At 42.7% G+C, this 27,248-nt stretch overlaps 1 protein-coding gene across 2 annotated transcripts in view; it reads left to right on the top strand.

The window, feature by feature from the left end:
• LOC122792187 (polyadenylate-binding protein 4-like) overlaps positions 1-27,248 on the top strand; it is a 1,135,653-nt gene that overhangs the window by 839,440 nt on the left and 268,965 nt on the right. For both annotated transcript variants that reach the window (XM_044059911.1, XM_044059912.1), the window contains exon 10: positions 15,688-15,804. In XM_044059911.1, coding sequence (XP_043915846.1) covers positions 15,688-15,804 — 117 coding nt within the window. The remainder of the gene's footprint in view (positions 1-15,687; positions 15,805-27,248) is intronic.

The raw sequence follows: 27,248 nt of genomic DNA, 5'->3' as shown, positions 1-27,248 counted from the left end.
CCTTCCTTCTCCAAACTCGAGAAGAATCCCAGATGTTCCACCCAGTTAGAGGAAACGAGCAGCAATTCATATTCAGACACTGCTAGAAAAATGTGGCACCCAAGAGGTCCCAACAGACTAGATAGAATCCGGAACTTAACTCAAGGTTATTTTTAGTGCCAAAGAAAACAGGGGACTAGACCAGATGTTCTTCATTCCACATTGCTGCAGTCCTAACTATTGGGTAGTCCGCTGTCCAGTCGGCCCGAATACCAAAGTATATGGCTGACGTCAGTCACGGCGCATTAGACTGACGTCAGTACGTCAGGGTACTAATGCGCATGACCGACGCCATATCCTCAGTCTTTTTTGCCGCATGGTCCGATGCAGAAGCTGTTTTTGCGAGTGCAGGTTGGCGTTCTGAAAGTTTCTGAAGTCAGAGTTTCAGACCGAATCAAAGTTGGCTAAGTACCCCGTTGGGGAATATTTTGGTTTTTTCTTGCCTCAGTATTTAACCGGATGTCAGAAAAAGTGAATAACTGTATTTCTTGTGGGAAACAGATACCTCATAGGGATTACCATACTTTGTGTATACCTTGTTTAGGGCCTGAGCACGACGTTGTTGGATGCCGCTCTTGTGCTAGGTTTAACAAACGCACTATTAAGAGAAGGTTAGACTGTGCCAGGTTAGTGTTTGGGAAGCGTTGTAATTATAAAATGCCGTCGGATGCTCCGACGCCCGCTTCAGCCAAAAAGTGCAAGGACAAAGCAGGGAAGCCTAGAGTGGAAGAACCGACAGTCCCGGACGTCGGTTCTTTAGAAGGCTCAGTGGAGCCGGAGGTTCTGCCAGGAGTTTCTTTGGAGTCTCAGGGAGAAACTTTATTGTTACAGGATGTATCTCAGGAAGTAGGCCAGCCTGAAGGGGCTTCTCAGGTGGCTGTTCTTCCCTCTCTTCCTAAGGTGGTTAGGGCCTCGCCTTCTGTTTCTAAGGCTTCTTTAAGAGGCAGGCCTGCTTTAGCTTCAGTGGGGGTTTCTCCGAGTGTTTCAGGGTCCTTGCCTAAGAAGCATATGCTAAAAATGGCAGAGGATTTGATTACAATGATTAGAGGTTCTATGCCCCCTCCTGATAAGAGGCCTAGGGTGGAACCTGAGTTTGAGAGTTTTGAGCAATGTTCGGAGGCTTCTGAGTCTTCGGCTGAAGATTTGCAGGAGTATCCTCCTTATTCTGATCCTGATGTGGATGATTCTACTCCTTCAGCTTCGCCTCCTGAGGATTTTTCATTTTCAGAGACTCTGCATTCCATGAGGGAGCATTTTAAATGGGAGGGCCAAGATTTCTCTGATTCCAGGAAGAGGCTTAGAGAATTCTTGTTTTTACCCCAGCATAGGCCTTTAGCTATACCTCCTGTTTTGAATGTGGTAGAAGATGTTTTTGCAGAGGCTTCCCTGAATCCTGACTCTTTGCCTCCTGCCCCAGTTAAACCGGATAGGTACTATAGGGTGCCTGAAGCCCATAAGTATCTTTTTAAGAGTCCTAGGGCAGACCCAGAAACTGTCTCTCAGGGGCCTAAAGGTGTGAAGGCTTCTGTGGTTAAAAATCCTGTTCCTCCTGATAAAGAGGCAAGGGCTTTGGATAGATGGGGAAAGAAAGTGTATACTTCTTCCACTTTAGCCATGAGGGCGTTGAATTGTCAGTTTCATATGTTAAAATATCAGAATTATCTCCTTTCACAATTGAAGTCTAAGGTGGATGCTCTGGCTGAAGGTATTGAGTGTAAAGAATTGCAGGATTTAGTTCATGTTTCTGAACAGGTGGGTAAGCATTCCTTACAGTGTGGTTTTGATGCTGTGCAGGCCTCCTCGAGGGTGGCTGCTACTGGTTCTGTTCTTCGTAGGCATGCCTGGTTGAGGGATCAGAACTTAGCTGAGCATGTTAAGACAAGGATTTTGGATGCTCCTTTACAGTCTGATGTGTTGTTTGGTTCGCCTGTGGAAGCAGTTTTAAAGAAAATGGAGGACAAGGCTAAGTCTATGCAAACTGTTAAGGATTTTTTGCAGGTGCAGCCTCTGAAGTTTAGTAGAAATTGACCTGCTAAGGGGTGGACTTATCCTGCTTATGATTCCCAGTCTAGGGGTAGGTCTAGACGTGGTAGAGGCAGAGCTCAAGGTTCTTTTAGGCCTAGGACAGGGAGTTCACCTGCTCAGACTTCTGGTGAGGGCAGGGGTCAGTCCTTTCGTAAGCAGACCCAATGACCTGCCTTTTCAGCTGCCAGTACATTCTCGCCTGGCAGCGCCTTTGGGAGGAAGGCTGTCTCTTTTCAAAGAAAATTGGGATTTAATTACCCAAGACAGATGGGTTCTGGATATCATTCACCACGGTTACAGGTTTTATTTCCATACCTTGCCTCCTTTCAAAGGCATGCCAGACATTCCTCCTCTACAAAGAAAAGAGGCTCACAAGCAAATTTCTCTGTTGCTCCAAATAGGGGCTATTCAGTCAGTTCCTGTGCCAGAAAGGGGCCTAGGATTTTATTCTCGCCTGTTCCTAGTACCAAAAAAGGGGAACACGTGGAGACCAATTTTGGATTTATCTATCCACAACACTTATCTGGACATTCCCAAGTTCAAAATGTTGACGTTACAACAACTTTTACCTCTGCTGGGCAAAGATCACTGGATGGTAACTTTAGATCTAAAGGAAGCTTACCTTCATGTGCCAATAAGACTAAGTTGCAGGAAGTATCTGCGTTTTCGAGCTGGAAATTCTCATTATCAGTTCTCTGCATTGCCCTTTGGCTTATCTACTGCGCCCAGAGTATTCACAAAGGTTCTGGCTCCAGTGATAGCTTACTTCAGGCTAAAAGGAATTCAAATCTATCCTTACTTGGACGACTGCCTGATTCTGGCTCGAGAAAAGGAAGACCTTCTACAGCATTTGGAATATGTCATAGCAGTGCTAAGATGCCTAGGGTATTCTGTGAACGAAATAAAGTCCAGTCTAGTACCCTCTCAAGACATGTGCTTTCTGGGTGTGAGACTGAATACAGCAGCCCAGATGGCCTTTTTAACCCCGGACAAACAAAAGAATCTTTCCAGTTACTTCCATCACCTATCTCTTCAGTCCGGGCTGACTGCAAGGACAGTCCTTCAAGCCTTAGGGTTCATGGCATCTTGTATTCTGGTGCTTCCCAATGCCAAACTGCATATGAGGAAGCTACAATGGTATCTCAAAATCTGTGGACACAGCACTGCCAGGATTTGGACACTGTCATTCAAATAATACCTTGCATTCAAAAGGAATTTTTGTGGTGGGCTCAGGAATGTCACCTAAACAAGGGACTCTCTGTGACCCGGCCAGAGGCAAGTCAGATTCTAACGACAGATGCCTCAGATATTGCTTGGGGAGCTCATCTAAATGGAAAGTGGATACAAGACAAGTGGCCTGCCAGACTACAGCATCTACATATCAACATGAAAGAGATGTTAGCAGTCCAGTTTGCATTAATGGCTTTCAAGGAGTTACTTCTTCCAGGGCAGGTGTTGATTCTAACAGACAACACAACTGTCATGTGGTATATCAACAAACAAGGGGAACACATTCTTACCCATTGTGCAGACAAGCAATGATTTTATGGGAGACTGCGCTCAGTTTGCAACTAACTCTTCAGGCAAGGTTTCTGCCGGGAGCACAGAACTCCTTAGCAGATGTGTTAAGCAGACAAATCATGGATCCCCACGAGTGGAAACTGGATCTTCATGTATTTCAAACATTGACAGTGTCATGGGGAACTCCAGACATAGATCTGTTCGCTTCTCCACTAAACCACCAGCTGCCAAAGTTTTGCACGAAGGGATTTCATCACACAGCTTGGAAAGTGGATGCTCTTTCTTTCAGTTGGAAGACTCTTCATGTGTATGCTTTTCCACCTCTGCCTCTTCTCCCAAAGGTGCTTCTAAAGGTCAGACAAGACAAGCCAAGGATGATTTTAATAGCTCCAGATTGGCCTCGGCAGCACTGGTACCCATTACTGAGGAGTCTGGTAAGGAAGCCTCCATGGCCTTTACCCTTGATTCCACACCTGTTGTCTCAGAGGGACGGTCATCTGCTCAATGTCAAGCTTCACTCTCTTCATCTAACAGCCTGGCATATTCTGTTTTGAAGGACAGCAGGTCTCAGCTTCCTCAGCAAGTTTTAAATGTGATTATGGAAGCCAGAAGACCTAGTACAAGGAAAGTGTACGCAGAAAAATGGAAGAGATTTTTGTTTTGGACTGCAGCAAAAAATTTGGAGATTTCTGAGCCTAATTTGAGTGTGGCTCTTCAATATCTTACTGAGTTATTGGACAAAGGTTTGTCTTTCTCTTCTATTAAAATTCATGCTGCAGCAATTTCAGCTCACTATGATTGTGACCCACCATTGTTTTCACATCCTTTGTTCAAGCAATTTCTTAGAGGGGCAAAGAATATAAGACCCCACGTAGAGCTCCTACTCCTGCTTGGGACCTCAATTTTGTGTTGGAGAAACTTACTCTACAACCTTTTGAGCCTGCGGCTACTGCTGAACTGAAATACTTGTCATGGAAGACTGCTTTTTTGTTGGCCATTACTTCTGCTAGAAGGGTTTCTGAGTTGCAGGCCCTTATGGCGGTTGAGCCTTTTTTGATTTTTCATAAGGATAGGGTATCATTACGTACTAATCCTTCCTTTATGCCTAAGGTGGTTTCTAGTGTGGCTTTAAACCAAACTATTCATTTGCCTACTTTTTATGCAGATCCCCAAAATAAAGGGGAAAAGATTTTGCACACTTTAGATGTACATAGGCAATTGCGTTATTATTTAAACAGGACTAAGGATTTTAGGCAGTCTCAGCAGTTGTTTGTTTCTTTTGCTTTGAGTTCGCAGGGCAAGCCTGTGTCAAAACAAACTATTTCTAGGTGGATTGGGTTTTGCATTGCATTTTGTTATTCCCATCATGGCAAAGAGATTCCAGCTGGGATTAGGCCTCATTCCACTAGGGCTACTGCCACTTCAACAGCATTTTTAAGGGGGGTGGCAACTAAGGATATTTTGGAGGCAGCTACTTGGAGTTCAGTGCATACTTTCTCTAAGCATTACCACCTTCCTCTGTACTCTAAGTCTAGGGCTGGTTTTGCAACAGCTATTTTGCAAGGCATGTTATCAGCTCCTGCTTCCTTATGATTTGCCAGCCTCCCTTACCTCTGCTTTGGGATTCTACCCAATAGTTAGGACTGCAGCAATGTGGAATGAAGAACATAGTACAGTTTTGTACCTACCATAAATGTAGATGTTCGAGGATCCACATTGCTGCAGTCCAATTTACCCTCCCTCCTTCCCCTCTGTGTTTCGGGGTGGTTGTGTTGGTGAGGTTATATTCTGGTACCTTTGTATATATTGTCTATAATTTTGGTGCAGGTATATTTGGTGTTTTTGGTTTTGGCCTTGTCTTTTTAGGGTCTTCTGACATCTGGGGCAAGAAAAGACTGAGGATATGACGTCGGTCATGCGCATTAGTACCCTGACGTACTGACGTCAGTCTAATGCGCCGTGACCGACGTCAGCCATATACTTTGGTATTCGGGCCGACTGGACAGCAGACTACCCAATAGTTAGGACTGCAGCAATGTGGATCCTCGAACATCTACATTTATGGTAGGTACAAAACTGTACTTTTTGGATCTCACCAATTTAAACAAGTCAGATCAGTGGACCAAGTTTTGGATGGCTACGGTTCAGTCCATTCTCCCATTTCTGGGCATGGACAACCGAATATGCTCAATAGACCTTCACTATATATACTATCATATAAATATGAACAGATGATCCCAGAAGGTATTTATGCTTCCACGTGGGAGTCAGTCATTACCAGTGCAGAGTTCTGCCCTTTGGACTAACCACTGCCACCATTGTGTTTACCAAGTACTTGGCAGTAGTAGCATCTCACTTGACACTGCAAGGATTCTGGGTGTTTCTATATCTAGATGACTGGCTGATTTCCACTCCAACCAGGCATCAACTGGTAAGGGTAAGAGATCAGGTTCTCCAGACGTGCTCTTTTCTGGGGATAACCATAAACTACAAAAAGTCTCAACTAAAAGCAATACTTAACACAAAGTCAACCATAGCTGACTGCTGCCCTCAGGAGTTCAGACCATAAGATCACAGGTCAGAAATATAAGCTGCACTACCAAAATTTCGTCCCATTTGGCCCTTCAAGCGCTGGGTTCAATGGCAGCGGCAATAACATTAGTGTCTTTAGCCAGGTTTTACATGAGAATTCTTCAGTGGATGGTAGGCACACAATGGTTAATACTTTACCAGCCCATGCCTTATCAGATGCGAATCCCTCAGAGATATCTCAGGTGGTGGATTCTATCAGATCAGGTTCTACAAGACCGTCCATTTATTCCCCCCCCCCCCCCCCAGCACAAGGCCATAGTGACCATGGATGCTTCCCAGCTGGGAGGGGGAAGTATTTTCTGGGGAGAACAGTCCAAGGCACTTGGTCCCCTGAGAGTCCAACTTGCACATCAGTGTCTTAGAGATGAGAGCAGTGTAATTCCAGGCATTCCAGAATGCTCTTCCTTTGACTATTGCAGTTCAAGCAGACGACATGTCAGCAGTTTGGTACATCAACAATCAAGGAGGGACCATATCCTACCTCTTGTGTCGAGAAGCCATGAGTGTGGCAGTGGGCAGTATCATCCAAGCGCATATTCTGCGGAAATCCAGTTTGTTAGCAGACAAACTGAGCAGGTGTATTTTTCTACCTCACAAATCGTCTCCCAAAAATAATGTCACGGAAATAATTTTCCATCAATAGGGTCAGTCTTGCTGTGATCTTTTTGCAGCAGCTACTTTGCCCTAATCCCACCCAAAGGGGGAAGTCACCAAGGGATGCTCTGTTTCACAATTGGCCCCAGTCTACTTTATGCTTTTCTGCTCATACTACTAATTCTGAAATTCCTTCAGAAAGCTGCCATGTTGAAGAGCAAAGTCATCCACATTGCACCTTACTGGCTTTGACAAATTTGGCTCCCCTTCCTTTCACCTCACTTGCTTCACCGACCTTGGATTCTGGATCCGACTCCAGACCTCCTGTCTCACCCAACAGGCATGATTATTCCAAACATCACCAACCTCAGGCTGACTGCCTATCTTCTCTATTTCCATTCATAGCAGACAACCTATGCTCTCTTCACCTGTTCAGCAGATAATTTTATCTTCCCATAAGCCTTCTACCAGAAAGCTGTATTCCACCAAATGGAAGAGATTTGTTCATTGGGCTCATCTAAATATTGAATCCTTTTCAGCCCCCATACATAGCGTTCTTGAATTTTTGTCCCATCTTTTTAAAGAAGGAGCTAGTTCATCACCCGTTAAAGTTCATTTAGCGGCCATATCAGATTTTCACATTGGTTTTGATGGTTCCTATTTTGTCTCTCATAAATTAAACAAAGCCTTCTTGAAAGGTGCTCTTCTTCTAAGACCTCCTTTTAGAGATTTTATTCCTCTATGGGATCCGAATGTGGTACTGCAGGCACTTAGTAAATTCCCCTTTGAACAGCAGCTACATGTGACCTTAAATATCTTTCATGGAAGACAATCTTTCTGGTGACTGTTATCTCTGCCAGATGAAGTTACGAGATTCAAGCCTTGTCCTCTAAACCACCATGCTTGATTTTTCCCAAGAATAGAGTTATACTATGGACTTATGCTTCCTTTCTTCCTAAGGTGGTGTTAGACTCTAATATCAATAAGTCCATTGATTTGCCAGTATTCTTTCCTAAATTTGTTAGCAAGAGTGAATGCATATTACATTTATTGTATGTCCACAGACCATTACGTTTCTACCTACACAACAAAAGACATCAGGAAATCTGACCAGTTTGTTTTCATTCACAGAAGTAAAATATTTGGCTCATTGGTTCTCAGAAATATCCTTCCTTTAGTCCACCCTGGATTTTAGGTAGCTGGGGACTCTGTCCCATCAGTTGAGGATAGAATGAAAATTGACCACATCAGATAAGGAAGTTAAGTACTCACTTTAACGTTCCATCTTTGCTGTCCATTTTCATTCTTCCCACCAACCCCCATCCTTGAAAACTTCTGGAAGAATTAGTGGTTACAGGGCAATGTTCTTTATATTAAGCTCCAGATATAGCATTCTTCATTTCTGAATACGAATATGCCTTTTCTACTAAAGTCGGCAAACAGGATCTTTGGTAATTGGGGTTGGTGCATTGTGGCTAAGGGAGAAGCTTGAGAGTTCTTAGTTGCCAGGAGCTTTAGCAGCGGCCAAGTTGGATCCGAACCCATCAGTTGATGAAGAATGAAAATGGACAGCACAGATGGAACGTTCTGGTGAGTACATAACTTTTTTTTCCACAGAGTGGGAACATAGCCTTAGTTGATGGACTGGTTTATTAAGATACAGAGAAGGTAGGCAGTGATTATGCTGCTATTCTGTGATATTCAGCTGGAAGATCATCTGGGGCTTGAGTAGTAGTTTTTAGTTTGTAGAGAAGTTTTTGGATTGTTGGTTGGAATTGGTTAGCGGGACAGCGAACTTGTTGGATCATTTGATTCAGGTGTGACGGTATGATATCTGAGGAGGGTAAGTAAATGACAAGGAAGGTTATTCTTTGTATAATGTTGGTGGTCACTTGACTAGTTAAACAATTAGAATCAGTAGAGGTAGATAGAGTGGGTCGCATTGGTTTGTTGGGTTTAAGAAGCTGATTAATAAGATTCCAGAATGTTTTGAGATATGTGTAATTAGATGTGTAAAGGAGAGGTGGGGTGTGAATAGAGGGGTGGTCTCAGAAAGATCCAGTGGTAGTTATATTTTTAGTTTCATTGGTCAGTATCCAATCTAGGACAATTGCCTTGTTAAGTTTATTGAATGTAGTGGGAGAGTAAATTAGTTGGGTGGAGCCAAAAAGATTTATGGATATATTTGAGTCTGAGATTATGGAAAACTATTCTGTTTAGGTCGCCATAATTAAAGTTTCTTGCTGGATGGATGTAAGTCGAACTATGAAAAGGATTCTTATGCACTGTTTATATTTTGGCCAGGAGGTATATAGGTGCTTATAATGGCTAAGGTTTTTGTCTTTGAGTTTGAGAGGACAGGAGAATTTTGGCATTATCGAAATTGGGGGAGGGGAGGCTAAGAGACCAGTTATGGAGGATGGCTACTCCCCCCCACTTTGTGCATTCTACCTTGCCTTATAATGCTAAAACCAAATGTCTTCATCTTTTATTTCTTTTTCAGCCATGTTTCTGTGATTATTAGTATGTCAGGAGAATAGAAAGTTAGCCATGCATGAAGTTCTGTAGCTTTGTTATGGATGCTTTGTAGGTTGGCTGTGTATTGATGTAGACCTGGTGTATTTATTGGAGTATTATTAATGGAAGAGAGGTTGGGTGTGGGTAGAAGGATGGTGTTAGGAGATGCTCTGTGAGGTCCTGGATAGCTCTACAAAGTGTTAGTAAAAGTACAGAGTAGAGGTTATTGAAGTTGTAGTTTTTTATTTTCATGACATGTTTTATTTTGAAAAGATGAACAGGTGATGTAGAGAAGAGGTTAGATGCCATGTGGAAAGAGGGTGTCTGCTGATGTACAGTGACTCATGTAAGTGTTGAGTGTATAGTAATGTCATCTAGGTGTTGGTAGTATGATGTCAAATAGCTTTGATGAAAAAGTGAGGGTAATACAGGAGGTACTTTGAGTATGGTATAAGTGTAGAAGTAGAGGGTGATTTTGTATTTGAGAAGGATTGACAAAGGTCCTTTAGTTAAAGGTCTTAGTAGTATGAAGTAGAAAATTGGGAAGATATGTTTTGTGGTAAAACGGTATTTTGAAGAGAGAAAGTTAAGAGGATTATAGAAATTAGTAGGGAGGTAATGGTGTATATGTACTTTAGTAAGGAGTATGAGCGTTGACTGGGGGAAATGTGATTTTTCTGTCTGTTACAGGGATTATTTTGAGTAGGTTAGGAGAGTGGGAAGTGGCGGAGAGTTATGAAGCATCAATTATGGATACAGTGGGTATGATAGTTGTAATGGAAAGTGGTAGGCTGGGATAGGCTGTTAAGTATGATTGGACAGTTGTATGGTGGTTGGAGTGCGGGTTTGGATAAACGTAGATGCAGTGGGGGTGGCTGAAAAATTGGGGGTAGCAGAGCAGAGTGAGCCCAAGTGGAGTGGGTTCACCCAAATCCAGTGTGTATCACGCATAAAAAAATCTGTAACAAGTACAGGCAAGGCCCCTGGTTAAGGACTAGATTCGGTTTTTAGTCTGTCCTTAAGTCAAATTTGTATGCAAGTCAAAACACGTATATATTGTTCTTATTAAATGTCACTTAGTGAAATGCTTGCACCAGTCTAGTATTTATTTTACTTTTCTTTGCATATAAAAACACTTTAAGATTTTTTTTTGTTTGGAAGTGTTTCTAAACCTAATACTGTATACTGTAGCTATGCTTCCTATGAGCTATGCTTCCTTATTTCCTATTAACAAAGCTGGTTTTAAGGCATCTTTGTTATTAAATGCAGTGTTTGAGGACTATACACGCACACCAGACATTTGAGTTTCAGAATTCATACCATTCAGAAAATTCATGCTAATCCAAAACCTGTTATTCTATCAACTTTCTAAGTTTTTAAGAGCAATATTTATTAAAATTGTCCCTATTTTGGGGAATTTGTACCACTTTGTCCAGATTTCTTGCTCTAAGAGGTTTAGAGGTATGACACTCACATCACTCACCTCGCTCACAACCCTACTTTACCTATTCTATAACTAACCCCCTCCCCTTATGTAGCCACCCACCTCTTAACTGCTGGCAGAGGATCGCTCTCTCACTCTCTCATACACGCACTGTCTTCCTCATTCGTACCTGCATTCACTTGCACATCGCTCTCACTCTCCCAATCTCTCACAGTCACTTCCTCATTCGTACCTGCATTCACTGACACATCGCTCTCCCGATCTCTCGTACACACAGTCACTTCCTCATTCGTATCTGCATTCACTCACACATCGCTCTCCCGATCTCTCATACACACAGTCACTTCCTCATTCATACCTGCATTCACTCACACATTGCTCTCACTCACTCTCTCTCACACACAGATTTGGTTAACTTTACCTATTTTCATTTTTCAATATTTCCAACATTGCTGCAGCCCGTTCGTATCTGTGGGTTGTCCCCATGTCAGATGTTCATAACCCAGGGACTGCCTGTATGTTTTCCCCAGTTAGCAATGCTTATTTATAAAATGCTGGCCAATAATTAGCATAATATTAGAGAATAGAAACCTAGGGTTATGGATGTGGAGTTGATAAAAGTAAAAATCATTTTTTTGCTAGTAAAAGAGAAACTTATTAGCCTTTTCCAGCTGAGCGCTAACCACAATGTCTGTTTTTTAATCAGCTTTAGTTCAGGTATCTGCAGTATTTGACTGCTAGCTGAAGGTATTGTTTAAATTAAATCACACTACCGTAAAAAACTTTAGCTGCACTAGGAGTTCTTTTCTTTGCTTTTTGGATGAGTGTTCACTCTGTGAGCAAATGGAGTAATTTGCAGAGACTGGAAAGAAATTGTGTGCAAAGAGTGGTGATAGACTCTGCAGCTGGAAGCAGAACCCTGAGTGTAATGTGTGTGTGTGTGTGCTGTGATCCACATGTGGGAACACCTCAGGTAGGTCCGATTGCTTCCTTTCAAAACAGACAGCCAAAACAATTCTGTTCGACATCCTTGTAGCCATAATTGGGAGACGGACATACTCATTCTCATGGCCAGGAATGCTCCTGTATGCATTTCCTCCTTTCCCAGTGATTCTCAAGGTAGTTCTAAAGATTCAGGAATTACCAAAGATCATTGTGGTACCCCCTTTTTGGCCCAGGCAAAGTTTGTTCTCCCTTTTAATGGAATTTGCCATGGGCATTTGCCATGAGCATCATCACCCCAGGTTAGGGCAAATACAGCTGACATCCTGGATGATTCTATTTTGATGACTATTAAGCACTTGCTCCACGAGGATCTGTAGAAGAAAACCTGCAACTAGAAGTCGAACAATTACAAATGGATGAGATCTTCTTGGTGGTGCCTAGCCAATAACAGAGATCCCAAAAGGGTTTCAGCCCCTCTGGATTTGAAATATTTGTGTGAACTGCTTAGAGATGGTTTGTCAGATCCCTTTCACATTGCCAACACTTCAAAGTGCAGAATTTCATATGGCCGAGACCATATGATCGACATTTGAAATGCCGACAGTGCGGAACCGGCATCTCCATACAGTGCGGAATGGAAAGATTTCCATTCCTGCACTGTAGTGTGATCTTGGAGTTGGTATATTTAAGTTACAGGGGGGGTGTAGGGGAGCTTGCCCCCCTGCTAGCAGTGTTTAGGTAAGTGTCTTTTACTTTTGTATTTCATATGTTCGACATTTCAAATGTCGATCATATGGTCTCGGCCATATGAAATTCGGCATTTTGAAGTGTTGAACATATGAAGCAGATCCATTTTGTCATATGCTTCTATCAGAGTGCATCTTGCAGACAGCTCAGCTTATTTGCTCTTGGATCTCCCTCTGTCATCTTTTTTTGTGGTCCAGCAGTGTATAAAAGGAGTGTTGCATGCAAGACCCCCATGAAAACAAAAATGACCTTAACTCCATTTGAACCTCCTCTTGAGCTGATATACAATTCGTTATTTGAAAGATTGTTGTACTCATTGCTCAGACATCTACAAGGGAAGTCACTGACCTGCAAGCTCTCATGGTGGGCCAATCCTATCTGATTTTTCGTAAGGACAGCATTGTATTATTTACTAATCCATCATTCATGCCTAAAGTTGTTTGAGTGCACCTTGAATGAAACAGTCTCCCAGTGTTCTTTCTTGATCCAAAAACAAGGGAGAAAAGATCGTGTACCTTGGATGCTCACAGGCAGGTCAGGTACTATCTTGACTGAACAAAGCCCTTTAGGAATACCAAACTAAACAGGATCTAAGAAAGGCCACTTTGTCTCTCAGCAAAGTATTAAACGGTGGTTGTCCCCTTCTGTTTTTCTGTTACTCCTACCATGGTAAATCTCTTCCAGACAAGGTTAAGGTTCTTCCAGGTAGGGCATTATCCTCTTTGATGGTATATTGGAAGGTGGACTCTTGAAGCATTCTAGAAACAGCAGCCTGGTGCTCCGTTCATACCTTCACAAACCACTACAAACTGGATTCCTTTTCAAGGTCTAAAAGAGGTTTGCCAGGACCATTCTCCATTGACTCCTGGATCCTTATCCTTCCACCTTCCACGTGTGGTCAGCTTTGGAAATCTGCAAAAAAATGCCACTGAGGCAGTGGGCGTGATCAGCACAGCTGTGTTAAGACCTACTTACCTGTAACAATTGTCTTTTGGCTTTTCCCGGTTAGGGGCCGCCACAGCGGAACTCCAGTCCGCTAATGATTGGCAGTAGATTTTTACGTGCCGAGTTGCCAGCCCTGAAGCACAACCTTCAACAAAGGTACGCCCATTCACGCATGTCTCCACACAGAAGACGCTCTAGCTGAGAATCGAACGGGACGTCTTTCTGTGAGGCGACAGCGCTACCGCAGCACCTGTAACAGTAAATGTTCGAATTTCTCACTGCCTTAATGGCAACCACCTGCCATCCCCCAGATTATCCATAATTGAGGTGGGTCTCAAAATCTTTGATTTAGTTGTTGTTGGAGTGTTTTTTATATGCTATTGTGATTGGCTGCAAATTTAATCTTGCTAGATAATTCTGGTTTCAGGTATCTGTGGAAGCAAATAAGCCTAAACACTTCTGTGACAGCTGAAGGCTTCTCTCTCAGGGTATGATCAGCCAGTCAGCTGTCACAGGAAGAGAGACTGAGGGGAGTCTACACTTTTGAAAGCTGGCTAGTACTGTGCTACATTGGGGGATAACCCAAAATGTCACCGAGGCAGTGAGGAATTCAAACATTTAGTGTTACAGGTAAGTTGAACTTGTGCAGCTCTACTTATCACTGTTGAATGATTATGAATCACTGTTTTTCTGTCTTTTCCTATCTTTGCTATATATTGTTGGCTGTCATCTTCCTCTAATCTTGAAATGCATATAGTCTTCTATAAATGTTTCCATTTGTGCATTTTCTTGGTTCCCCGTTTTTCTGCTTTTTAAAGTTTTGCATAACATTTCTTTTCTTTTTTTTTTAACACCTTTGTTAAATTATCAGTTGTGACCTAGGCAAACTTACATTTATATAAAAGTAATTAAATTATATTAACAAGTTCATATTTACAAACACAAGATGTATAACAATGTAACATTTCTGAAATATCTGTAATACCTCTATCTTTCTTGTCATAAGCTTCCTAAGTTTGGATACAACTCTTTCTACTTTGTCATTGTGCTAAAACATTTTCCACACTAAAATTATCATCAAAAAGCGACCTTTCTAAACTCATGCATTTTGTCCATTTACTCCCTCAGTTTCCTTTTAGCATTCTGCAGTTGCTCATCCTCTTGTGTGAGATCCTCCTCCTGCAATGCCTTCACCTTTGTCAAACCCTAAATAATTTGTTTTACTTATTTCTAATATAGCTAGCTGCACTGATAGATTTGAACACAATTTGGAGGTAGTTTCTGTCTGTTACTACTACTGTTCCAAGGCTGGCATTGTGCCAGGTAGTTGATAAGTTCGGTGTGAAACTTGCAGTATTTTTGCAAAGCTCAGAATGGTTTCTGCTTCATTCTAACTTTAACTTCACACAAGACATCTCAGACAGTCTTGCAATGACTGCTGCTTCTCACTGCAAAAATAGATGTAACAGTTAACTGTTTACAATTAATAAAATGCATTCAACAGTAAGGGACTGACCCTGAAATGACAACTGCTGGAAGCAGCTGAGCAGTCTTCCTTTCTTTAAAAATGATATAGCTTTTCACACTTTTTAAATTATGCTTAAAAAAAACATTTGCTGAAGGATGGACAATGCAGGTAGCAAGAGAACAAACCGTCCTGAAAAGGCTATTTCTAATTGCACTGCTTAAACAGGTGACTCTTTTATGTTAACTTTGGACACAACAACAGCTTTCATAGACTTCTGTGAAGAGAACTATGAAAATTAAAGTAGTTCATAGCTAAAGGACTCTCGTATAGCTGCAGTTTACCAAAGTCTTGTGGCTAACTTAATTAAGGGTGGAGATCTGGGCTGTATAGTATTCACTCACTCACATTAATATTAGGCCACTTGAGCTTCATCATCATGGTCCAGCTTCAGCACATATGGATAAATATAACTAAGCCCACTGCTTCCATGTCAAGTGTGATGAGTCAATCGTTGAAAAGACATTGAAGGTGTTGAGGACCTTGTTGTGTGAAATAATACAGATGAGTATGTTGGTGGGGAAAATGTCAGCAGAGATGGTGTTACACTACGTGCTGCTCTGAGAAGTCTTAAAATACAGATATCCAGGTGCCATAAGACTGTTAAAGGTTAAGAACCATCATGTTTCGGCTTACCATGTAGCGCCATTGAAATAGTCAAGACTGTTGAAGATTTTATGTGAATTACTGTGGGTTAAGCAACCTGATGTGGTATTACAAGTGTACTAGGTAGTCATAATAACTATGTATTGTTGTTGGAAAAAATGTATTTATAAATGTGTTCTTTCTTCAGGTGGATTCCAGGCTATGCCAAATGCAGTTCGTCAGGGAGGGATGAGACCATCAATGCGCCACCTTGGTCCAGGTGGCACTGCACAGGGCCCTCGTATTCCTGCCTCCCAGCGAGTTGGTAAGAAAGTTTATTTAGTATGCTTGATTTTTCTGAAATAATGCGCAAACTCTGGAAAAGATTTTAAGAAAAATATTACATATTTTCTGTTTAATAAAGTGAAACATACTGCAGGTTTCTGTAACAAATTCTGTTGTACTGCACTTTTCTCATATGAGAAGTAATGATCTGAAACTGAATGTATTTTTACTCCTTGGTGAGTAGAGCTTGTTTCATGTGTGCAAAAAGTGACTTATTACACATCTGGGATCTTCCAAGTTCCTGGTAGTTCGTTTTTTTTTTTTTTTTTTTTGAATTTCAGGAAGTTCATTTAGTGCTTGGTTCTGACATGATTCTCTCAGCTTCTAGGATCTCGCTTTCTTTTTAGCTGCTATAGCAAAAGCAAGTTTGGCACTCCTTGCCTATCTCTGGGGAGGATAGATTGAAGCAGATAGTAGGACAGTGTCCGAAGTTTTCATTTAAGGACAGGAATCCTTAAGAAGAGTGCTTTGCTATGGAACAGGGGACACTGTTGTTGCAAGATCTATTCTTATTCGAACTTTCCCATGTAGGAACTGCAGTTTGTGAATTTATATCTGATAATGTAGTAATTTATATAATAATTTATATCTGATAACACATTTACACATCCATCTATGGGGCAGAGTTTTACCGCTAGTATATATGCAGACTGCTGTAGTAATAACTTGGTTTATTTAACTGTTAGCTGGTTCTGTTCTTGCTGTTATGTAGGCAAGACAGTTCGACAACTGAAAAAGAATTAGAGAATATCTTAGCGAAGTCCGCAATGCTAGAGCTTCCAGTGCGCTGGCTAGACATGTTTTGGGCAGTGATTCCTAGCCATGTTTTTAAATTTATGGTATTACAGCTGATTATCCATAGGATGAGGATAGGAGATTTAGATAATGAAATAGAAATGAATGAATTAACATGGATAATATGACTGCAGGCTGATAGAGTTTGAGTTGAGAGTTCTGTTCCTTTAAAGCTGGCATTGAAAGCTCAGCCAATTAGATGAATGAGATTGAGACGTGTAATAGCTGCTTGGTCTGCTTAATATAAAGTGGAAAATGGTGGTTTTTAATTAGGTGTGATGAAGTGCTAAAATTTGGCATGAAAGCGCTTACCTTTTTACATATTTTACTTTGAGCTGTTTGTTGTTTTAATAAAGTGCATGTTTTTTATTGGAACCTTCTGCTGGATTTCTTTTTATACTGTCATTCTTCCTCCCTCTGCCCCTGGGAGATCTTTCTCCACGTGCTTGAGGAAAAGACTCTTGTGATTTTCTGAACCACATCTTTCCACTGCTCCTCTGATTTGAGTATGGCCTCTGAGGACTGAAAAAATGAACGCCCCCAGCAGAAAGGGTCTTCCCATCCTTCTTGCACCTGAACAAAGTATCTCTGACTTTTTGGCCAAATAGGGGAAGTACCATCAAAAGGAGCATTGACTAACGATTTAAAGGCCTCAGAAAAGTTACACAAGCACATCCAGGATTGCCTCCTCATAGAGATGCTTAGATCTGCAGTTCTACTCGCCCCTTCAACTGCATGTGAAATGAGCCTCATGGAGGAGTTTGCATTAGCATGCAGAGTGGCCATCTGGGAGGTAACCGAATCCTGTACCTCTTCATTCACACCTCCTGAGAGGGTATCTGATAGCTCCTTGATCAAATCCCTCTGCAGTCTGGTAAAATGGGAAAGATAATTCAGGGACCTCAAGGCAAAGGTCGTGGAAGGGAAAACATACTTCCCACATCTATCCATCATCCTAGAATCCTTATTAGGAGTATGAATAGTAGAACTTCCTTCCACAAGTTTTTTTCGTGGACACCGCCATGACCATGGCATCTACTGGAACACCTTTTGATCAAAATTTTTTATCCTCTGGTCTTTATCCTTTATTATCTTATCTGGTCTCCAGGGGGGTAGAGTCAATGGAATCTGGAGCCTCCTACACCCACCGTGAGATCAACTCAATGAGTTCATCAGTGGACAGGGTCACCCAGGAGTTAGATGGTCAGGATCCAAAAGACACCAGGTACACTGACTCTGATGAGGGATTGCTGGGCTTCCAGCCACCTCTCTGTTTCAAGATCTCTAGGATGTCCCTGAAGGAAAGCATCTAGAGGTAACTGTGGTGATTCCTCACCTTCATTGAGGTCAGTGTTCTCTGTAATGGACTTCTCTATGGAGGATAGGTGCTTCCTCTTACACTTCCTCTTCTGAGGAACTTCTTTGGTGGGGGTTCCAGGGAGGTAATGGAAGAGAAGGGAAGGAACCCTCTTGGGTAGCCTGGGGCTTTTAGATCCACTATCCCTATGGGGAGGTCTGGTCGAGACACTGGGTGCGAGGTCTGTAAGGCGGAAGACTGCAGATCCAATGGGGGTAGATACTGTCTGTGCTGCCGAGGCAGACGTGGCCCTCTCCAAAGCCTCAAAAGCTGACTGACCCCAAGAAGTGAAAGATTCCTGATCCGACAGGTCGTGCCTTTGGATCCGGGCACCCTCAAATACAGATAACAGCACTCCTGAGGTGAAAGCTGGGGCCGGACTGATCCAAACTGAGGCTACAAAAACTTTAGAGTTGAACCCACTGTCTCGGACCCGACCAGGCTGCCATGACCCCCAAAAGTTCCCCGGCTCCAACTGACCTGAGGAATTCGGGGCAGAGTCTGAACCAAGGAAGGAAAGGTCCTTGGCTCTGATGCAAACAGTACCAGGCAAATTGGATCCAAAGTCTCTGAAACTTCCTGGGAAGTCAGAAGAGGAATCTAAGAAGGGGGTGATGTGATTCAAAACTCTTGACCCTTAGGGGTAGGAGCTGAAGGGGGCCTTATGATACCTTGTGCCCAGAGGATGGTCTTGACCATCCTGTGAGGCTTTAAGTTGAGTGAATTCATGACACCAGTGGTGACTTCGGTCTCTCCAGGAAGGGAGAAGGAGCTCTGGATGGCAGTGGGTTGATGAAAGGAGAGTACTAAGTCCTAGGTTAGGTCTGAATGGGTTTGATAGGATCCAACAACATCCAAAGAGGTCATATCCGATGAGGGAGACCTGGAAATTGTTGGATCCGAGAAAGTCTTAGGATCCGACAATTTAGCCACTTTAGGAGAAGGCTCTGATGGCAACTTCGGAGCAGAGGATGACCTTTTCCTTCCTTGTCAGAACTTCTGGAGGGATAGGGAGGAAGCTGGGCTTGACTGTTCAGATTTTGAACTACCTTTCTTTTTTTTTTGTTTTTTGTCAGAGCCAGAAATGGCCTTCCCAAAAGAGTTAGGCAACATACCCTTAAGTATGACCTTATTTCTGTGTTTGAGGGCCCTGTGGTTGAATGCTTTGCAAAGGTCACACTCCTCCTGTAAGTGAAGTGGACAATAAACACACACATATTGTGGCCGCACTTGGAACACTTCTTGAAGCCGGCTGGTTTGTCCAATTTATCTGCCATAACTGTTTTACCAAACTACAAGGAAAGAAAAAGATTTTTTTTGGAAAGGCTAAATATAGCTATATGGAAAAAAGAGACTACTAACAGTAGTAAAGATGCACCGCAGTATAGGAAAAAGGAAAAAGAGCGGCAATCACACACACAGGCAGGGAGAAAGGACTACTAGCAATAGTAAGGAAAGTACCTCAGTACAAGACGGAAAGGGTACATAACTAGTGAAAAGTGTAAAGAAGATGTTTAGTTGCTTAGATTTTAGGTTTTGGGCTTAGTCAAGAAAAGGTATGGTAAAAAGAACAAAATCTCTACTTAACTGCCCAAGAGCTAAATGGAAGGACCACATCTTCACAAAACTGTAAACGAGAACTGAGGTGATTGGGAGAGAGGCGTTATCGGTTAGGATAGGGAGCTTGAGAGCTTTTTGGTTGCCACGAGCTGTTGCAAAGGCCAAGTCATATCTGAGGGATCAGATCCAAACCCATATGTGAAGAAAAAATGAAAATAGGTAACACAGATGGAACATTATGGTGCGCATGTAACAATTTTTTTTTATATCTAGTAAACATAAAATGGTACATATTTGTTTCATTTTAATTAATAGTTTTATCATGAGATGAATTTCTTATGAAAAAATAAAGATCTTTCTGACACTAGCCGTCTGAAGTTACTATAAATAGAAAGTACAGCCATTGACTTGCCATTTCAATGAAACCCAGCTAATTCAACTGCTTACAACTCTTATACTACCATACGCTTTGAGAAACTACTTCCTGTACATACTTTAAACTAATGTTTCAGCATCTGTATTTGTTCTTCCATCTTTCAGTGGACGAGCATTCCATCCAGTACTGGTTTTCTACTTCTCACCCTTTGCTTACAGTTCCTCTGCAGTTGCGAATAAGATGAAGTAGCAACCAAGTATGAACAAAATAGCTGAGCAACTTGTAATATTCTTGTGGTGTAGATTATGAAAGATCTTTGTCTAGGGTGGACACCTATAGCAGTGTCCCAACAGTTGAGCCTCAGCGTTTGACATTATTCATAATTCAAACTGATTTTAAAGTGGTTGTACATACCACAGCACAAGGTTAAGATCTATCTGCAGCACACGTTTTGTTAGCATCCATGCTAGCCCAGCTTAGAGGCAGCATTGATGGGTGTCATCTTCATTTCCTCATGCGGAGTCATCATGGTCTGTCATGTGGCTACATTTTCTATTTGAAAGTAATATGTCAGCCATTTTGATCAACATTTACACTTGTTTGCAAAAGCTTTTGCCATTCTTTTTTCTCAGTGAATGAAAGAAAACACAGCTGTATTTCACTGTGACGTGATATGCATAGATATGTAGTATGTAACAGTGATCCTTCGAATTTTCCACAGGTGGGTGTGCCATGTGCATGCATGTGTCCTGAAATGAGCTGGCACCTTGTCTGGTGTAAGTTTTTCAGCCTGCACACTTCATTGCTTTGATGGAATCTACATGGATTTGCAGTTTCCGAGTGTCTCTGGCCAGCTTGGTAGATATGGCCATTCTGGGCATCCTGAGACAATGTAGCAGCTGTAATCATGTACTAGACAACCTTTTAATTCTTAAAGAAACTAACACATGTATGCGAAAGGTATACATATATAACGTCCTTGAACACAAAAATTTCACTTGCAAACAAGGTTTTCAAGAACACACACAATCTACAGCCTCCACCTCCACACAGTGTTCACCACACACACAGACCTCTTTATACTGAGGCACTTAAGCCTCTCCAAACCTCAGAATTCCTGTGACATCAGTCGGCAACACCTATGCTCAGCAGACACTAAAGCACACACCAAAAGCAGCATCTAACACCACACAAGTCTACACCCAATCATTCACCAAGAACAAAGTCCATATGGCAAGTAAACACTTTATTTACCTAGTACTGTTATGATAGGGGATTCTATTGTACACCATACAGATGCCCCTCTCACCAAGATGGATAAGGAGAGTATAATGTTTGGTTGCCTATCTTTGAACTATGATCCACAATATCACGCATGCACTCAAGTCACTGCACCAGAGGTACAGATTCTGTCATAGTCCATGTAGGTGTAAATGACCTGAGACGTGCCTTACTGGACTGTATGGAGAGAGAGAGATTATGGGTCTGTCAGAATATGTCACAGACAGGTATGTGAATTGCACTGAGCAGCAGTCTGCCTTCACTAAGGATGATGCCACAGTATGAACAGAAAATGATTGAATGTAATAATTGGCTTAGTTTCTGGTGTCACTCCAGAGGAATCTAGCATCCATCAGCCTGGGAGGACATGGTTAACAGACCACTTTGCTTTGCCAAAGACAGTCTGCACCTTGGACTTTTGGATATTGGATAAAACTTTATCCATCCTCTTAGAGCCTTTTTAGGCAATGTCAAAATGACAAACCTACCAACAGTAAAAAAAATAAATAAATAAAAAAAAAGCTCAAAGCAAGGTGTTACTGCTCAATACTAGGGGCCTAAACGAGAAACTCCACACCCTACAAGTCCTCCTCACTCTGGAGAATGTAGACTTCTGTGCTGTTACCAAGACTTCTGTTTAAATTCACCGAAATTACTCTCGCAGTGCAAGGCTACAGTGCCTTCCACACATTTAGACCAACAGCAGCAGATGGGCTAAAGGTGTAGGTGTCTCGATCTGTGTTAGTAACAAATACAACTTCAGGTTGGTTAAGCAGGGTTGATGCTCTGGAGTTCATCCATGTCCAAGTTTCCATAGGCAAGGTTCCTTATGTCCTGGCCATCTGTGACCCATGTAGCTCACACCTCTTACCTAGACCTGCTAGAGCTGTTCAACATCCAACCAGGTAACCTATTAGTTGGAGATTTTAACTACCTCTGCATAGACTGGGAAAAGTACAGTGATTCTAACGCACAGGCACAGAGTTTCCCAGACCATATAGTGCATACTCCAACCATGAGGCTGGACCACAAAGCTGTCTCCCTCAAAATAAAAATCATGAAAAACACCACAAACCTATAACAGTTGAGAACTATTCTAAAGTAAACTATATCCTATTAAGTGACAGTTTGTCAAAATTCATGGCTCCCCCAAATCCCAAGAATACAACATATACTTACTTTTTACTACTGTAAGACTTTATCCAGTCCTTTACTTATTTATAGTATTCTGTTTTAGTACTGGGAGGTTCCTATCTACTTTTCTCAGATACATGCCATTATATACTATGGCTAAGGTAGATATGCAGAATTATTTATAGAAAGCTTGTACAAATGTATAAATGGCTGCATTGAGGCTGTTTTACTTACAAGAAATAAGCCCAGGTCTAACACCAGAATCAAACCCCATTGGTGGAATCCTTACCCTTAACAGGGTATGTAACCAAAGAAAAAAGTCATGGCCAAAATCAGAAAGAGCATCTCCCATAGAGACAAGAGCTGTCTGATTCAGTGAAACAAGAAATTAAGAGGTCTAATATAGTCCAACAAGGCCAGTTATGAAGTCAGGATAGCTTCCCAGACTAAGGACAGTCCAGAAGGCCTTCTTTAAAGGTGCTGCTCACCAGTGTGCAGAACTGGTGGTAAATAGCACAACCTTCACTGACCAGGGTGACAGCTGATCTACTGGCTGAAAATTTAGCTTTAAATTCGCCTCCCACTAACCCTGTAAAATCCCTTCTAGAATATCTGCTTCATCTATCAATAGGAAGCAGGTCCTGGTGGTGCTCACTTAGATTAAAAACACTGCTTCATTGGGCCCTGACAATGTCCCTAGTTGCCTACAAATAGCCTAAAACATGGCCTAGCAGTACCACTTGAAGCACTGTTCAACTGCAGCATCAAAACAGATTACATGGCGGGTGAATGGTGGGCTGCAGTGGGCATCCCTCTTCATAATGGTGGACCATCAACCAACCCCGGTTGCTACAGACCCACCAGTCCGACAAGTCTAATATGCAAAGCCATGGAACAAATTGTCATGGAAATGGTCAACAAAGAGATTTGCAACCTACAGACACCGGACCCATCCCAGTTTGGCTGTGTTAAGGGAATGTCTTGACTGCTCAACCTGGTAGACGTAGAAGGTCACAAAAGTTATTGCTTAGAGGAAAACCCATTCAGGTGTAATTGACAAACTCTCAGAACTAGGCATAAATCCCTACATAACTAATTGGATTGTTGGCTGGCTCACAGATAGGACCCAAAAAGTCAGAGTTGATGAGACCACCTCCACCAGGAGACCAGTCACCAGTGGAGTACACCAGGGCACTGTGTTGGACCACACACGACTGGTGTCAACTCCATGGACTAACTCAGTGTGAAGAAATGCATTATAGTGCCTTTTAGGAAACTGTCCAGCCAAGCTATTCAGTCCAGCAATAAAACAACCCTAGGGGTTGACCTGATAGTTAGAGATCTGGCAGCATGTGTAGACAGTACTATGGCCTTCGACCAGTACATAGCTAAAATGGTAAGAAAATCATTGTGTCAGCCAGCTTATAATCAAGAATATGCCTTTCATGTCCAAGGATGTTCTACTACTACTCTACTCGGACCTTATCAGACCCATCATTGAGTGTAATTGCCCCCTTTGGCATGTACCTAAATAGGCACTTCTGATGGTTGGAACTCCATCAAAGGTTCTTCACCAGGAGAATACAGGATGTTCTTCATGTTTCACTGTTGCAGTCAACACCTGTGGGTTATCCCAGCTGTGGTAGCCCTCGGCTGGCCCAAATACCAGAGTCAGTGTTTTTCTGCGTCGGTTCGCTGTCACTTGTTGACTGACGTCAGGTCGTCAGTGCTATAAAGCAAGGCAGCCGATGCCATTACATCAGTCTCTTTTGCCGTGGAGCCCATAGCAGAAGCAGTTCGCAAGTGTGCCGGTCAGTCGCTACCAGAGTTTGAATTACAGCTGAAAATGTCTAAAGCTAAGTACCCCGTTGGGGATCCTTTTTTCTTGCACTAACCGATGTCCGAAAAAGTTAAGTTATCTCGCCTGTGGAAAGCAGATCCCACACAGAGACTTCCATTCATACTGTGTCACTTGTTTAGGCCTAGATCAGACCTCTTATTGCAGACAGGTATTTTTGTCTTCCGTCTTCGCATTCCAAAATGGTGTCCATCAGCCAACAATCCGCAGACATTCTGAAAAAAACGTAGAGCTAAAGCTAGAAACAGATCACACAAGGCTAAGCTTTCCAACGACTCTACCGCTAAGCAGGTCGTCAGTTCTCTGAAATTCAGTGAGGCATCTTCACAGCCCATGATGCCTGATAAGATGTCTATGCAGGCCTCTGCCAAGACCCTTTCAGAGTGCGATATGCCACAGAAATCTTCTTTGTCTTCTGAGCCTTTTGTTGTGTCTGCCTCGGTTGGGTCCAGAACCGTGACGCAGGCACCAGCTTCCGAGGAGGCCTTTCGAACTACCGAATCTAGACAAAAATCGACACCTTCTCATCTGACTACCATTTCCTCTGACTGATGGAGACATTTTTTATGTTTATAATGCTATTTAGCTATTTAAGCTATTAAATATTGAATGCTACAGTTTGCTGGCTCCCTTGTATTTTTAATGCAATTTGTCCTTTTGGAGCCGTGCAGTTGCCGTACTTGCAGGGGCTGCCATTTTCCAATTACATCTAATAGCCCAATAAGCCCAATACCTACCAGGGATCAACAACACCTTAGCAGAACACTTAAGCAGAAACTTACTGGACCCCCATGAATAGCAGCTCCACAGAAAAATCTTTTTACAAATCACTGAGGAGTGGGGGACTCCGGAGGTGGATCTCTCTGCTTCATACCTCAACCACCAGCTGAAAGAATTTCTGCACCAGGAAGTATCGTCACCTAGCGTGGAAGGTGAATGCCTTGACCTTCCCCTGGAACTCCCTCTTTGTGTAGGCATTTCCTCCTACCTCTTATTCCCAAGGTACTGATCAAGATAAGGGAGTAGAGACCAAAGTCCATCCTCATTGCTCCAGATTGGCCCAGACAACATTGGTACGCCTTACTGCTCAGCCTAACATTACAGCCTTCCAGGCAGCTTCCCCTGATCTCAGACCTCTTGACTCAGGTTGGGGGGGGTGCTGCACCCAGACTTGCAGACTCTCAAACTGTCAGCATGGCTAGTACTCTAAAGGCAAACAAGGGGCCCCTGTTAAGCAAACAGGCCCTAGACATTATCACAGAGGCCAGAAGGCCCAGCACCAGAAAATCTTAGAGGCAAATGGAAAGGATTCTGCTCTTGGAGCCAGTCCAGACGGGGCAATACCTCACAACCTTCCATCCCTCTTATCCTGGACTACCTAGCGGAGCTACTTAATAGTGGCCTCTCCTTCTCTTTTATTAAAATCCACACCTCAGCCATTTCAGCTCATTTCGATGCAGATCAGCCCCTGTTCTCACATCCTTTGATTAAACAATTCCTCAGAGGGGCTTCTAATACCTCCCAGAAGGCCACCCACTCCAGCCTGGGACCTGAATTATGTTTTGGAAAAACTAACCTTACCACCCTTCAAACCTGCTGCTTCAGCAGAACTGAGATACCTCTCCTGAAAGACTGCTTTTCTACTTGAGCCCTTCATCATTTTCCATGCAGATAGTCTCCCTGAGGACTTCACCCCTCCTTTATGCCCAAGGTGGTATCTAATGTGACTCTCAACCAGGCCATACATCTACCCACCTTCTTTCCTAACCCTCAAAACAAGGGGAAAGAATTCTCTAGATGTGCACAGACAGCTCAGATACTATTTGGACCGTACTAAACCCTTCAGGAAAACAAACCAACTTCTTGTCAGCTTTGCCCCAAGGGCAGAGGGGGAAGCCCATTTCCAAGCAAACCATTTCCGAATGGATATCAGACTGTATCCATTTCTGCTACAGATTACATGGGAAACCAGCCCCTAAGTCTATTTGTACCCATTCCACTAGGGCAGCCTCCACTTCCACAGCATTCCTCAGAGGAGTTCCCACCAGGGACACCTTGGAAGCTGTCACCTGGACTTCTGTTCATACCTTTACCAGGCATTACCACGTACCTCTTTTCTCAAAGGCTAGGGCGGGGTTTGCCACTGCAGTTCTGCAGGGCATGCTGAACCATGCCTACGTCTCTTACTAATCCTACCACCCCTTTACTCAGCTTTGGGAATCCTCCCACTGGTGATGACTGCAACAGTGAAACACAAAGAACATAGTACAGTTGTGTACACTTACCATAAATGTAGATGTTCAAGTGTATTCACTGTTGCAGTCCTGGTTTCCCTCCCTCCTTCCCCCTTATGTCTTCTTTCCTTAGGGAGACAAGCTTCTTATGGTGGCTTTTAGCCACCAGGACCACTTTACCATATTTCCTTGGGCTTCTGACTGGTTAGGGCAAGTAATACTGATGTAATGGCGTCAGCTGCATTGCTTTATAGTACTGACATCAGTCAACAAGCGACAGCAGCCGACACAGAAAAACATTGACTCTGGTATTCAGGCCGGCCAAGGGGCTACCACAGCAGGGATAACCCACAGGTGATGACTGCAACAGTGAATACACTCTAACGTCTACTTTTATGGTAAGTGTACACAACTGTACTGTATGAATACCCTATCCTAAACAGATTGTCTTAACACCCTATCTCTGTACTCATTCTCTTACAAACTACCTAGAGGCGATTTATGCCTGGGCATATAAGGCATCCTCATATGCAGCTCTGATGGATTTCTTGCATATCTGCAAAACAAACAACACCAGAAACACTTGATCCAAGGACCTGATCTTTGCCCGTGACATAAATAGAACATGCTGGAAAGATCCATGTGCCTCAAAGGATCCCCGCACTATAGCTCCTATTCTACATGCAAAAAGAAGATACTCCATCCCACATGGTGATGTGCAATGTTTGTATCCAGACACATACATGGGAATGAATGAGTCAGTAGAGTGACTGGTAAGGGGGCTTTGTGGAGAAGAAAGATACAAATTTTTTTTGGCCTAACTTTTTCT

This window comes from Protopterus annectens, chromosome 1.part2 (assembly GCF_019279795.1).
Source record: "Protopterus annectens isolate FY-2018-M chromosome 1.part2, PAN1.0, whole genome shotgun sequence".
Classification (NCBI taxonomy): Eukaryota; Metazoa; Chordata; order Ceratodontiformes; family Protopteridae; genus Protopterus; species Protopterus annectens.
Note: the sequence above shows the minus strand (reverse complement) of the source record. Positions and strands in the feature narration are given on the sequence as shown.